The sequence below is a fragment of the Ochotona princeps genome, chromosome 19, assembly GCF_030435755.1.
Source record: "Ochotona princeps isolate mOchPri1 chromosome 19, mOchPri1.hap1, whole genome shotgun sequence".
Classification (NCBI taxonomy): Eukaryota; Metazoa; Chordata; class Mammalia; order Lagomorpha; family Ochotonidae; genus Ochotona; species Ochotona princeps.
Genome location: NC_080850.1, coordinates 22,764,695 through 22,777,772, shown reverse-complemented (window position 1 = coordinate 22,777,772; position 13,078 = coordinate 22,764,695). Strand labels below are relative to the sequence as shown.

At 46.7% G+C, this 13,078-nt stretch overlaps 2 protein-coding genes across 2 annotated transcripts in view; one reads left to right on the top strand and one right to left on the bottom strand.

The window, feature by feature from the left end:
- Positions 1-13,078, top strand: part of SYNPO (synaptopodin) — a 219,785-nt gene that overhangs the window by 81,730 nt on the left and 124,977 nt on the right. The gene's annotated exons all lie outside the window — the stretch shown is intronic.
- Positions 2,131-11,139, bottom strand: RBM22 (RNA binding motif protein 22). Its single transcript, XM_004587530.4, has 11 exons — positions 10,982-11,139; positions 10,548-10,601; positions 9,597-9,626; positions 8,950-9,082; positions 7,944-8,044; positions 7,676-7,848; positions 6,366-6,566; positions 5,241-5,405; positions 4,513-4,601; positions 4,202-4,333; positions 2,131-2,871 (listed from the first exon to the last, which is right to left on the bottom strand). Exons 1-11 carry the CDS (start codon positions 11,033-11,035, stop codon positions 2,741-2,743), a joined length of 1,263 nt encoding a protein of 420 aa, XP_004587587.1. The 5' UTR covers positions 11,036-11,139; the 3' UTR covers positions 2,131-2,740.

Below are 13,078 nucleotides of genomic sequence, written 5' to 3'. Positions count from 1 at the left end.
TTCTTCTATACTGGGTGTCCACCACACTGTGGGGTGAGTGGGGGCTAAGCCAAGGTCATGAACTGTGGAATCACCTGAACATAGTGTAGTGCCTGCCCTCACGCAGGAAGCTGAGAGTACAGGCTGCAGAGCCAAACTGGGTGGATGGTGCCTACTGCCACCGTGATGGGTGTGAACTAGAGCAGGCACTGCTCCTACCTCTTGCCTGACTCTTTTCTGGGGAGATGAAAGGGCTGGGAGTCCAGCAGTTGTGTAGGCTGGGTAGGGCAGTGGCTGACGCATTTCCCTTTAGTTTTAGCACTGCACTCTCCTTCTGGGTTGCCAAGCCCAGCAGCCTAACTCTTAGCATGGCTAATGTTCTTTCCTGAATTTATGAGCTGCCAGCTTTTTATGAGCAGGTGGCCAACTATTCCAGGTCTTACAAACAGAGGGGAAGCGAGGACTTGGGTTGCCCTGGTTGGTTCTACAGTGTTCTGGGAGGTAACTGCCCCTGCCAGGTACAGAAGGGAGTCAGAGAGAGTGAGATTGCTGCACCCCAAAGTGGATCCGCATCTTTGCTGCTTCTGATACTGTGACTTCTGCTGTTGTTGGAGAAAAAAAAGAATGCTTATTTAAAAAAATAAAAAGTAATAAATGCCAAATAGAATGTGAAGGTTATGCCCACAGACACACACATACCTTTCACTCTCCTGCATCTGCCTGGTCCTGTGCAGCAGGGATAACCACTGGAAGCAGCATGCTCTTTTCCTTCACATAAAGCCCAACTTTTAAGGCCTTTTTTATTCTTTATATATAAATATAAAATCACGGGAATGAAGAAATGAAAAAGACCAAAAAGAGTCACAAAGTTGAGAAACCTGCGGTCAGACATGGCAACAAGGAACAAGAATGAGTTACAGATTCAAGCAACAACTCTCAGACACCTAGTATAAGCAAAGAAAAGCGAAGAAACACACCCACATTTCCTGAGGCAAGGAAATGCTGACAATAAAAGCCAGAACAGTATTAATTTGGGGAGATGGGAATGGTTTCTAAGTGTGAAGGGATGCATTCAATTTTTCCTAGGAAAATTAGAAGACTTATTTCTAGACCTGGGATCTTGTTCATAATGTTCAAGCTAGACATATATGAGCTTTATGATATTTTCTGCATGCATTTTAGTTTACCAAAATAATCACTTATTTTTAAATAATCATAATGAAAAGATTAATGTTAGATCTACCCAAAGAGAGAACTACTAAGCTAGAAGTGCCCGTTACATATCAGAGGGAAAAAGATTGTAGACCTGAGCAGCGTTAAAGGTGAGTAAAAGAATAAAAGTGGCCCAGGATCCCAGAGCTTCTTCCAGGCTTCTCTTGTGGGTAGCAGCAGCCCAAACAGGCCATCTTCTGCTGCCCTCCCAGGTACATTAGCGGAGAGCAGAACCGGAAGTGGGTCAGCCAGGACTCAAACTGGCCCCTTTATGGGATGCTGGCAGAGCAGGCAGTGGGCTTTACCCACTACACCAAAATGCTGACCCCACTTGTTTCCTTTCACAAATTACTAGTGTTTATCACCTCTGACAAGCACTACAAAGGCCCGGGCCTTCCTACTACCAAGGGAATGGACAATGAAGGGAAAAGCAGAACAGTCTAAAGCACAATTTAAGAAATTCACACATTCATGTACAATTTGTTTCTAAGTCTCACTGACCTCAACTTCAGCTACCGAAGGACAAGGAAAACAGCAGTGCAGAAATAAGCCACCACAGTATTTGGAAAAGTGACCCGTTTTAATTATTTAAAAACAACCCCCCCGCCCACAAAATAACACCAAATTTCCCTTACCGTTTATAGTTCAGATCTATCCAGACATTCTAAGAGCAAACAGTCCCCTGCCCCGAGGAGGGGACCACCACACGACACTGAAGACACACGCAGGTCAATGTGGAAGGGCAGTTCCAGCTGTAGGTCGCCAAGTCTTCCTTTTAGAAACAGTCCCAGGCTTTCCAATTTAGGGAAACAGAGTGTTTTACAGGAAGTTCTGTAAAATTATTTTGTCCCAGACACCAGGTTTCTTCAATAACATACAGCTTCGTGAAATCTGTTTCCATCTGATTGATAGGAATAAAAAGTAATTTTTGCTTCTGTATTTTCACTCGCATAGATAAGTAAAATTATCCATCAAATTCCTTTAGCAATAAATGAAGTTTCCAAAGGAGACGAAACAAAGGCTCTGTGCTGTGCTGGGCAATGGCTTCCTCTCGACTTTCTGAGGGTGCAACTTCAGAGTTCAGTCACACTCACGACACTACGGTGATTAGTACTGGTCATCTTTCTTTATAGATGATGAAAAGGAAAATATCCAAAGGACATAAAAATGGTCAAAAGGTTTTCTCACTACCGGTCCAACCCCTCCCCCACCCCTGAAATACAAAACAAACCTATTATTAGAGTAGTAACTCTGTCAAACATTCCAATTTACCTATGTGCTTGTCCCCTGTGCAGGCCAGGGCAGCAGACATTAGGTTGTATTAGTAATGTTATAATGGTAACCAGATGTGTTCATGGCAGCTTATTTCAGTATTTCAAGTCCACTGAGCCTCTGAATATGCGTAGGAAAGCATGGCTGCCATTTTCCAGTTGCCCACATCTGAACGCATTCAGCTACCATGGAAACTATTTAAGAAAGGGAAATATATTTATTTCAAGATTCATTTACTGGGATTTGTAAGCGCCCTTTCCACAGTGTTGAGAATGTGCTAGGGGCTGCTGTGTTTGCCGGCATGAGCGCCCATCCTCTGGGGGTCCTGGGAAGGATAGTGGATTGGTCCTGGGGCCCTCATGAAAGGAGGCGGCGGTCCCATTGGGTGGAACATGTGTGGTCCAAAACCTGCAGATGGAAAAGAACACATCTGTTAAGTTTGCAGCTCCTTGACAACCTATTCAGCCTCTGCAGCTTTCCAAGATCGAAGCCACCTACACACAATCGAGACTGATACGATACTTTGGATCAAGTCGCAAGATGTGCTCAGAAATATCCACTTGTGGGCCCGGCAGCGTGGTCTAGTGGCTAAAGTCCTCGCCTTGAATGCGCCGGGATCCCATATGGGCGCCGGTTCTAATCCCGGCAGTTCCACTTCCCATCCAGCTCCCTGCTTGTGGCCTGGGAAAGCAGTCGAGGACGGCGCAAAGCTTTGGGACCCTGCACCTGTGTGGGAGACCTGGAAGAGGTTCCTGGTTCCTGGCTTTGGATTGGCACAGCACCAGCCATTGTGGTCACTTGGGGAGTGAACCATCAGACGGAAGATCTTCCTCTCTGTCTCTCCTCCTCTCTGTATATCTGACTTTGTCATAAAAATAAATAAATCTTGAAAAAAAAAAAGAAATATCCACTTGTACTCTTGCTTTACAAACTTTTTATCAGTCTAGAAAACCCACAGGACTTAATGTATCAGCTAGGATGTCACCAGAAACTCTGAAATGTCTCAAACCTGCCCAATCCTACCAGTCAGGATTCAGCAGGAATGGGGAGACTGTCATCCTTGCCCTCAATGTTTGGCACCAGAACGGAGGGTATCCAGAAACCAGATCGTCTTCACAAGGCATAGGCCTCTCTGACACAGCACAGGCTGCCCCAATGTCACCCAGAGCACCACTATACATGAAGTACAGGTCCTCCAACCGTTTACTGCTGGCCACCACCCAGAAAAGCTTGGGCCAAAATGTAACGTAATTATGTGACTGAGCACACTGTTTTACTCTTGACAGCTTTTTTGGGTCACAGGAATTTCTCAATGAAGAGGTGCTTCACTGATGTACATTCTGGCACCTACTCCTTATCTTGCTGCAGACAGACAATAAACACTCTGCGTAATGGCACTGCCCGCAGTCCACTCTGGACAGCAGGCTGACTCTATGGCACTGTGCACGCTTCAGTTTTGAACAGGGAACCAACTGGTGCAGGTCACTGCTCCAACTCAAAAAATGCTACTCTAATACCTATACAGAACACTCACACCTTTCATTGTCTTACTAGACCAGGGATTGCTTGGGGGAAGTCAGGGAAGAGGATGCAATTCAGGAATTCCAGAACAACAGGTTTTTCTCAGAGACTTTTGCAGGGCAAATCCACAGGATTTGCTGAGTTCAGTTTTATGGTGAGGTGGCAGGCAGGACTCTCCCAAGAACCTCTCTGGGCTAACCAGGAGTATGGGGGTTACCTGGGGGTGGTGGTGGGGCGATGCCAGGGGGTGGTGGCAGCGCAATGTTTACCACAGCTGGAGGACCACTTGGGGGCAGGTTGAAGTAATTGGCAGAGGCTTCCTCTTCTGCTGCAGGAGGAGGAGGAAGAGCTAGAGGAGAGACAAATGTCAGCATTCAGAAGACAGTTCTGCAACACTGCCTCTACCACCTTTAAATCCCTGACGCCTGCAGGGACAAGACAGCCGTCCTAGGAGCCAGGCCTGGGTCACCTCCGACAGAAGCACCATAGGGCAGATAGAGCTGACGTCAGCAGGGAGCCAGCACTCACCTCCGGGCAGTCCTGGTACAGGTTCCAGCTTGATGCCAGACTCTGTGGTTCCATCTTTCTCCTTTTCTTTTCCTCTTGCTGCTTGCGATCTGCAGATACACGAGCAGGGGCACACAGGACATCAGTAGTTGTTCTACTGGCCAGAGCAGAATGGCAGGTTTTGAGGCCAGAAAGGCCTACATGCAAAACCTGCTAGAACTATGGACCAGCAGAGGCAACATGTGTTTGACAGATGTGTGGCAGGTAGACAACTTTCTAGAAAGAGAAGTGTTACTGCTAGTAGTCTTCCCCCTGGTTTCAAGCTAGAAACTTAGAACTTAAAATTCAGGGCATTTTACCCATGTCTTTCTTATGCAGTCATTATGTTCAAACTCAAAATAGCTATCTAGGTCTCATTCATTCAAATTCATTTTCGTGCTCTGGCATAGTTGGCCACAAAACCTAAACTTTCAAAGGAGCAGATTACACCAAAGCCCTTCACATGTGCTCACTGTGGCAGCACATATATTAAATAAAAATTGGAACGATACAAAACCCTTCACAGCAGTATTCTCCCTCCATCTCAAAGAACCAACTGTCACGAGCCAGAGAATGATCTTATGGTGATCTTCTTAAAGATCCTACTGATTAAAAACTCATATGCCAAAGGGGAACATTATATGGTCTCTCCAGATAATGACACCCATTTCCTGAACATTCTCAATAAAGGCATTTTTAAAGTCTCTTACCTTCCCCACTTGACATTGAGTCTGCGGCCATTGACAATCAGTTTATTAAAGGACTTTTCTGCAGCCACTTCTGCAGCTTGCCGCGTAGCAAACTGGATGAAGGCACACTGCTGTCTCTGCACAACAGTGATGGTCCGGATCTCTCCAAACTGGTAGAAGTGATTTCTGTGAGGAGACAGCAGGAAAACAAAACAGGAGTTAACAACACAAGACGGAAACGAACTCTTTCACTGAGTTTTCACAAGGCAGATGGCCTCTGGTTAACTGCATGTATTCCCCCATATTTATTGAGAAATGGAAAGAAAAACAGTAATTGGGTCCTTATAAGTCAGAGCTTCTCCCACAGAGGAAACAGGGGTTCCAACAGACTCCTTACAGACCCTAAGCCTTGAATTCCAGATAAAGGGTCGGCATAGAATGCGAAATAAGAACAAACTGTAATGGCTGTAAGAAAAAAAAAAACAAGAAAAATATGGCAGAGACTCTACTGCAGATGATGCCTGCCACAGTAACCAGTGAGGCCTTTCCCAGGGCAAGGTGGTCGACCCCCAGCCCCTAGGCTTGTCTAGCTCGCTTTGATAGGGGCCAATGTAGACAGGTCACCAGGAGGTAAACTAACAGGAGGCTCTTCTCCACTTTGCCTTTTTGAAAGAGGTAATTTCCATTACCATTTGCCCAAAAGTCTCAAATAGCAAACCACAAACCACAAACATAAGCCAAAAATAAGACAGATGTATCAAACACCAGCCTCTCAAAAGCCAACAGTTTAAACTACGAAGTTCTCCCTCCCCTATGTGACTAACCCTGTATGGATCTGTTCCATCCTTAAAAAATCCTCATTCACCACTGGGTCAGATGAAATCCTGCATTATTTATTTTCAAACAAAATCCCATGTAAATATTTTCATGATTCTCCAAAGATGGAGAAACATGCTTGAGGAACACTACTCCAGCTCATAAAGGACAATTTTACAGAACTTCTCACCTGCATAATGCTAACCACAGAGCAACTGAGGAAAAGTATACTTCATACAGGCTTAATGTGCTTGCCTCTGTCTGCAAATAAATAATCCCAGGGCAGTTACAAGCCAAAAAGAGTTTATAAAATTCTACACACACACAAACCTTAGATCTGTCTCGGTAATGGTGTCACCTAGACCACCCACATAGAGGGTGGTGATGGTCTTGTCCTCCGGGGGATCCAGGCGGGGCATGGTTGAAGCCCGCTTGAGGAGCTTATCTGCTACAGGATCATTGATTCCGTAATATCGGTCTTTAATATTCTGATCAGCAAGGGGATCATCTGGATCTGTAGGTTTCTCATGCCTATGAATCAAGAAACAAGATATCAGGACGAAAAAAGGGAGAAAAATGTGAGCACCACCTGTGACAGTGGATACACATTCAAGTCCTAAACACATAATACCTTTAGAACTGGAAACTGTGGTTATATCAAAACGTAATGATCAAAACAGAGCTACAAGAGATTTGCTGTATGACATTTCCTAAAAGCCATTAAATGCTCACTCAGGGTGTGAGGTTTTCCTTAAAGAGGAATGTTTCTATCATGAGTCACCCCCAAACAAAAAATTATTAACATATTTAAGGTCTTCCATCCCATTAAGAATTAAATTAAAGGAAAAAGAATGGGGAATAATGGTCTCACCCACCTTCCTCTACCTCTTGACCCTTCGCACCCTAATCAACTACATAAAGATCATTAAAAATTAAAAAAATTTAAAAAATTAAAAAAAAAAAATCCCTGGCAGTCCCACTTCCCATCCAGCTCCCTGTGTGTGGCCTGGGAAAGCAGTTGAGGACGGCCCAAAGCCTTGGGACCCTGCACCCCGGGTGGGAGACCTGGAAGAAGCTCCTGGCTCCTGGCTTCGGATTGGCTGAGCTCCAGCCGTTGAGGCTGTTTGGGGAGTGAACCATCAGACAGAATATCTTCCTTTCTGTCTCTCCTACTCCTTGTATATCTGTCTTTCCAATAAAAATAAATAAATCTTAAAAAAAAATATTAAGAAATTTTTGTGAGATGAAGGTTTACCAGCCCCAAGTTAACTCCTAATCCAGATGCTTGGCAGTTTCAGCTGAAATATACCTACATATCCTTTCCAAATCTGGTCATTCGAACTTCAACGATACGCTGGAATTGGACCCGTGACAGTGAGGTCTTACTCACCAGGCAGAAACCGTTAGGGCTAGCATCTATGTTATACAGCCTAATAAAGTAATTTCCCCAAACTTACTCTGAAATAAAATCTACCATTTAATCAAGCCCCTCTACATTTAACAATTTTAAGACATGAGATACACCATCTTAGTTGTATGAGCTTCACGCTTTAAAGCAAACACAGTTTGAAGCTAGCATCTCCCACTTTTTAGACGGTCAATCTCGTGTAAACCAACTGAAAACACAGCCCGGCTCTTGCCTGTAGGGACATTCCTCTCCTCTTTTACATTCTCCTTTCACCCAGAAGGAACAGATGTGTGGCCGATTTCTTTTGTAATAAGGGGTGGTCCGGGCCAGCTTGAGCAGCATGTCACTGGTGGAGGTGGCCTTCCCCAGCATGCCAACAGGCCGTGTCCCATCAGAGTTAGAAATCTAGACAGGAAAGAAACATTTATACAATAAGTCACCTCAGTAGCATATTTTTCTAAATCAAATAAGCAGCTACATTGAGAAATGTGGAGGCATACTTCTCTCTCCATATTCTGCGTGTAGTATTCTTTGTTGACATCAGACTTTGGCATGTCATCTTTAAAAGACAGTCCTGCATCACGAACCTGGATGGGCAGGCCTGGTACAAAATAAAGAAGGAACCAGATTCTTTAGCTATATTTAGAAAACAAAGCAACCAGAAAAGCGCAACAAAACAAACCAAATCCCCTCAAAACCCACAAAACACAATACCATCTTTCCCTTTCCCTTCCTATTTTCAAACACTTTATCATAAAATTTGATGAAGTGGATGTTTCAGAAAATCATTCAGTCACATTCGATCTGTCAATTAATAACGTGCCTAGCTATTGTGACAGCATGATTTGTTTAAAAGCAACACTGGGAGTGCTTTACTTTCAGGCTGCCCAATAGATCCTCCGGAGACAGGATCCCATGAGGGTCCCTGCATTCCAGGACCACAGTACATCCTTTACAAATACTGGCAGAGCAGCATTCTGAACTTAAACACACAGTCATTCATTTTCTTTTTATTTTACCGTTATAGAATCCCTTATTGGTAAATCAATCCCCCCCTCCAAACAATGGCACCTATAGTCAAAAAAAAAAAAGAAAAAAGGCAGCTATTCTCAAACTCTCAAACAGCAGCAACAGAAGACACCAGTACTAACAACACAATTGAGACGAATGTCTAAAGCACTTAGCCTATGCACTTCCGGCTGGGACTATGGGGAAAAAGCTTTGCATTCAGGAAGGTAAATTGATCCTACACCTGGATCAATGCCTTTTACCTCATTTTGGCTACAGAGATGGAGTTACAGGCCAGTTATGATTAATTTCCAACTGTTCCTTGAAGGACTCTAGAATGGCCTGATGGTGCTTCTCTCCTCGGGGAAGGCAGATCACATGAGACACTCCAAACTGGGATCAGAAGCAGAGACAGGGAGAAGTAGGCGACCAGAAGCTCAGCTTGCTTAGCACCCCTGCACAGGCTAAGAGCTGCCCTGGCGGACAGGGCCAACCTACCGTACTCGAGGTCTAGGAGGCAAGTCTGACAGACATTCTTCAGTTTACTGCAGGTCTGGCACACCTCAGTCTTCTTGAAACGCATGCGGACCCCAGGGCACCAGCGAAACACCGTGAAGGGCCTGGCACAGATCTAGGAGGAGCCACAACATGGACTGATAATCAATGCATGAATTTATTGGGAATTTAAGAAAGAGTCAGTAATTTAGCATTTAAAAGACACTATAGCAGTCATCTCAGCTAAATGCCATACACTATTTCACTCCAGTTTACAGCACTTTCCCATAATTAAGAACAGAAACAAAAATCTTATGTAACACAGAGACAAAACATTCAAAAACTCTAAGTCCCCTCCACCTTAGACGTATTATTGATAATCCAAACTTTAAACTTTTGGGAGAAGCAGCAGGGATCATACAACCCTCCGAGAATCCTACAGCACCTATAATTTCCTCCTTAGCCAGATACTCCAGGCATATGGCTATCTAACACTTGATAAACCGTTACTTGTCAACAAATACAAAAATGATGTAGGAAAGTTATATAGCACTGAATTTTACTAGAGAACCTAAAAACTTAATAAATGGCTAATTTGATATAGAAAAAGAAACAACTACGATAAAATCATTATTCTTTGACATACTTACTTTGCATTCCTTCCCATACTTTTCTTTGGTCTAAAACAGAAAAAACAGAGCTGCAATTATGAAAAAAAAAAAAAGGTATCTACTCTTTTCCTGAATACAACCAAGAGAGTATCTTGAGATTTCTATCATCCCACGAAAGGAAACAGCAAATAACTTTTACTGGGAGATAGCAAGGTTGGGGATATAGCTTGATGATGATGCACTAGGCATAATTTCTCAAGAGTCTCTGGATGTGTCGGCAGTAAGTGGATGCCTTTCCACTTCCCAAACGCTTTGGTTTATTTTGCTCTCAAGTTTGCCTCTAAGAACTCAAGCTCTTAACAGTCTTCACAGTCCGCCAATATAGGGAGGAAGCCGACCCAAGCCAGCCCGCTTCACAAAGGTTAGTCAGAAGGTAACTTCTACAGCCCCACCTGGGGCTGCTGCCTGCACACAGCAACTCTTCTATTCCTCTAAGAAGAGAGTATAAGCTTCTCCAACATCTCCAAAGTACCACTAGGTAACTATCTCTGAAACTGACCACAGGCGAGCTACCCTAACCTAGTCACTTGTTAACTGTGGCTAAATCGACTCTTGCCGGCTACAGGGCACCTGCCAGATCAGAATTCAGGCGGAGTTGAGGGGTCAAAAGCACTGAACCACGAGTCGAATAAACCTAGTTTCTAGCCCTGGCTCTCCTCCCAACTTGCTAGGGTTCCTGGAGGTGCTCCTGGAGCCCCACTCCTCCTGGATACATGAACACATGACCCTTCCTGGCTGCTGGCTGGAAGATCCACTTCCTGGGGCAATGCTTGACCCACATCCGCTATTCCTGAGACTCAGGGCTGAATTCCCAAGTGAGAGCACAGCACAACAGCCCTTCGCTTTGGGCTAAAGGGACAAGCTCCCTCCGCAGACGGTGGGCAGCAGTCATACGCACAATCCGTCCCCACTCCATCCGCGACCACTCACCATTCGGATATACGGATTTTCTCCCAGACACGTCTGGCACAGAATAGGGAAGTCCTGGTGGAAATGGGAAATGTGGGTGAGGACGCAGTCCCGAGACCCCCTCGGTCACCGTGCTGGGGGAGGGGGACGGAGCGCGAGTGGGCATCGCCGGGTCAGGAACCCGAGGGTCGGCATGGGCCGGCCGCGAGAGAGGGCGCCGTCTGCACTTCCGGCAGGCGACCAGGTAATAGCTCACCAGCCGGGAAACGTCGAGGCAGCCGGGCAGGGAACCCTGTGTGAGCCCCCTCCCTCCAGGACGGCAAGAGGGCCCTCGCCCTCCAGGGCCTGCACCGACCGAGCTAGGCCGCGGCGCTGGCCTCTGTCCGGAACCCCCTGGGCTGCGGCAGGGCCGCCTGGAGCTCGGGTATTCCGCCGCCCTCACACAGCATACTCACCGCATCCTCCCAGTTCTGCCTGTTGTAGGTGTTGGAACCCAGCGACGTCGCCATCTTGAGCGCGTCCAGAGGCAGCCGTGGCTTCCGACTCCGAAGACAGGACCGCCACAATCCCGTCAGGCCTCGAGGCAGGCGCGGCCCCGATTCACGTCTTATTTATGCGTCCGGTGGCGCTCCGGGGCGGGGCTCCGCGTGTGACGTCAGCCACGCTCCCTGGGGCCATTGGGTGGTGATGGCGTCGCTGTGGGAGTCCGTCTGGCGGAGGAGCCGTCCGCCGGCTGGTTTGTTTAAAAACTGGGCGGAGCAATCACGGAATGAGTCACGAATGGGATTAAAACAGCGTCAGCTATCAAGGAGCGCTTACGATGGTAAACGCTCGCGAACGTCTTAGGGTCCCAGCGTCGCATTCTCACAACAACTTGGTGAGGCTTGCAAGGTTTAACAAACAGAAGCACGGGACGCCCGGTGAGGTTGAATTGCAGATCAACGAGCCAGGGGGCCAGAGCCGAGGCGTGGTAAACTAAGCCGCCAGCACCGTCTTTCCTTATGGGCACCAGGTTCGGATCCCAGCTACTACCCTTCTGGTCCTGTAGACTGGCTGATGTTAAGATCTTTGATTTCTGTCTGTCCTTCTCTGTGTAGCTCTGCCTTACAAATTAAAAAAGTGAAAAGAGGGCCCGGTGCGGTGGCCTAGCGGCTAAAGTCCTCGGGCTGAACGAGCCAGGATCCCATATGAATGCCGGTTCTAATCCCGGCAGCCCCGCTTCCCATCCAGCTCCCTGCTTGTGGCCTGGGAAAGCAGTCAAGGAAGGCCCAAACCCTTGGGACCCTGCACCCTCGTGGGAGACCTGGAAGAAGCTCCTGGCTCCTGGCTTCGGATTGCCTGAGCTCCAGCCGTTGTGGTCACTTGGGGAGTGAATCTTAAAAAAAAAAACAAATCACTATGTTTGCCTAGATGGTAGGCAAGATTAAACACAAGGACGTTTGGTTAAGTATGGATTTCAGATAATCATATTTTAGTGTGTCTAATACACATTTATACTTAAGAATGATTCAGTTTTTCTTTTCACGTTTTTAAAAGATTGATTTATTTCTATTGCAAAGTCAGATTACAGAGAGGAGGAGAGACAGAGGAAGATCTTCCGTCTGATGATTCACTCTCCAAGTGAGCGGCATGCCGGGAACCAGGAACCTCTTCCGGGTCTCCCGTGCCGGTGCAGGGTCCCAATGCATTGGGCCGTCCTTGACTGCTTTCCCAGGCCACAAGCAGGGAGCTGGATGGGAAGTGGAGCTGCCGGGATTAGAACCAGCGCCTATATGGGATCCCGGGGCGTTCAAGGTGAGGACTTTAGCCGCTAGGCCACCGCACGGGGCCCAGTGATTTTGCTTTTTAAGATTTTGTTGGAAAGGCAGATTTAGAGAGACAAGAGATCAGCTAGTCTGAAGCCAGGAGTTTCTTCCAGGTCTTCCACGTGGGCAGGTGCAGGGTCCCAAGGCTTTGGGCCACTCTACTGCTTTACCATATCACAAAAAGGAAGCTAGACTGGGAGTGGAGCAAATGGAACACAAACCGACACCCGTATGGGATCCTGGCACCTACAATGTAATGATTTTGCTACTGAGTCATCTTGCCAGGTTGGTGATCTCTTTTCTAGAAAAGGAAATGAAGGTTTAGAGAGGTGAGGAACCTACCCCTGGCTATAGGATGGAAATCATTTGCTGCCTTCCCAGGTGCATTATATATGCATGGAGCTGCAACAGTAGACAGGGACTCCAGCCTGTGCTCCCATGTCTTCTTGGCATGTTGTGCCACGCCACCAGCCCCTCTGGTCTTTGGATGGTGCATAGAAGCAGATGATGGAGGAGTCTGGGTTAGCTCTCAAGGAATCTGCAGTCTGGTTACAGGAGCTAAACATGGAAAACCCTGAGGTGGGAGGAAGAGTCCAGGAGAAAAGCTGGAAGAGTTCTAAAAGCACGGAGCTCAAGCAGCTGGTCCCTGTGCTGACCTGAGGTCTTGGCAGAGTTCATGCCCGCTGGCTTCGGCAACTCATGGACTGTGAAAAATGCTGCTTCCCACCAGTCTCCGGAAACCAAAGA

Coding starts and splice junctions, on each gene's coding strand:
- RBM22 (XM_004587530.4), bottom strand. CDS start 11,035: ATGGCGACGTCGCTGGGTTCCAACACCTACAACAGGCAGAACTGGGAG. Junction 10,602..10,981: donor GGCAGAACTGGGAGGATGCG/GTGAGTATGCTG, acceptor CATTTCCACCAG/GACTTCCCTATTCTGTGCCA. Junction 4,602..5,240: donor CTCAATGTCAAGTGGGGAAG/GTAAGAGACTTT, acceptor GTGTATCTGCAG/ATCGCAAGCAGCAAGAGGAA.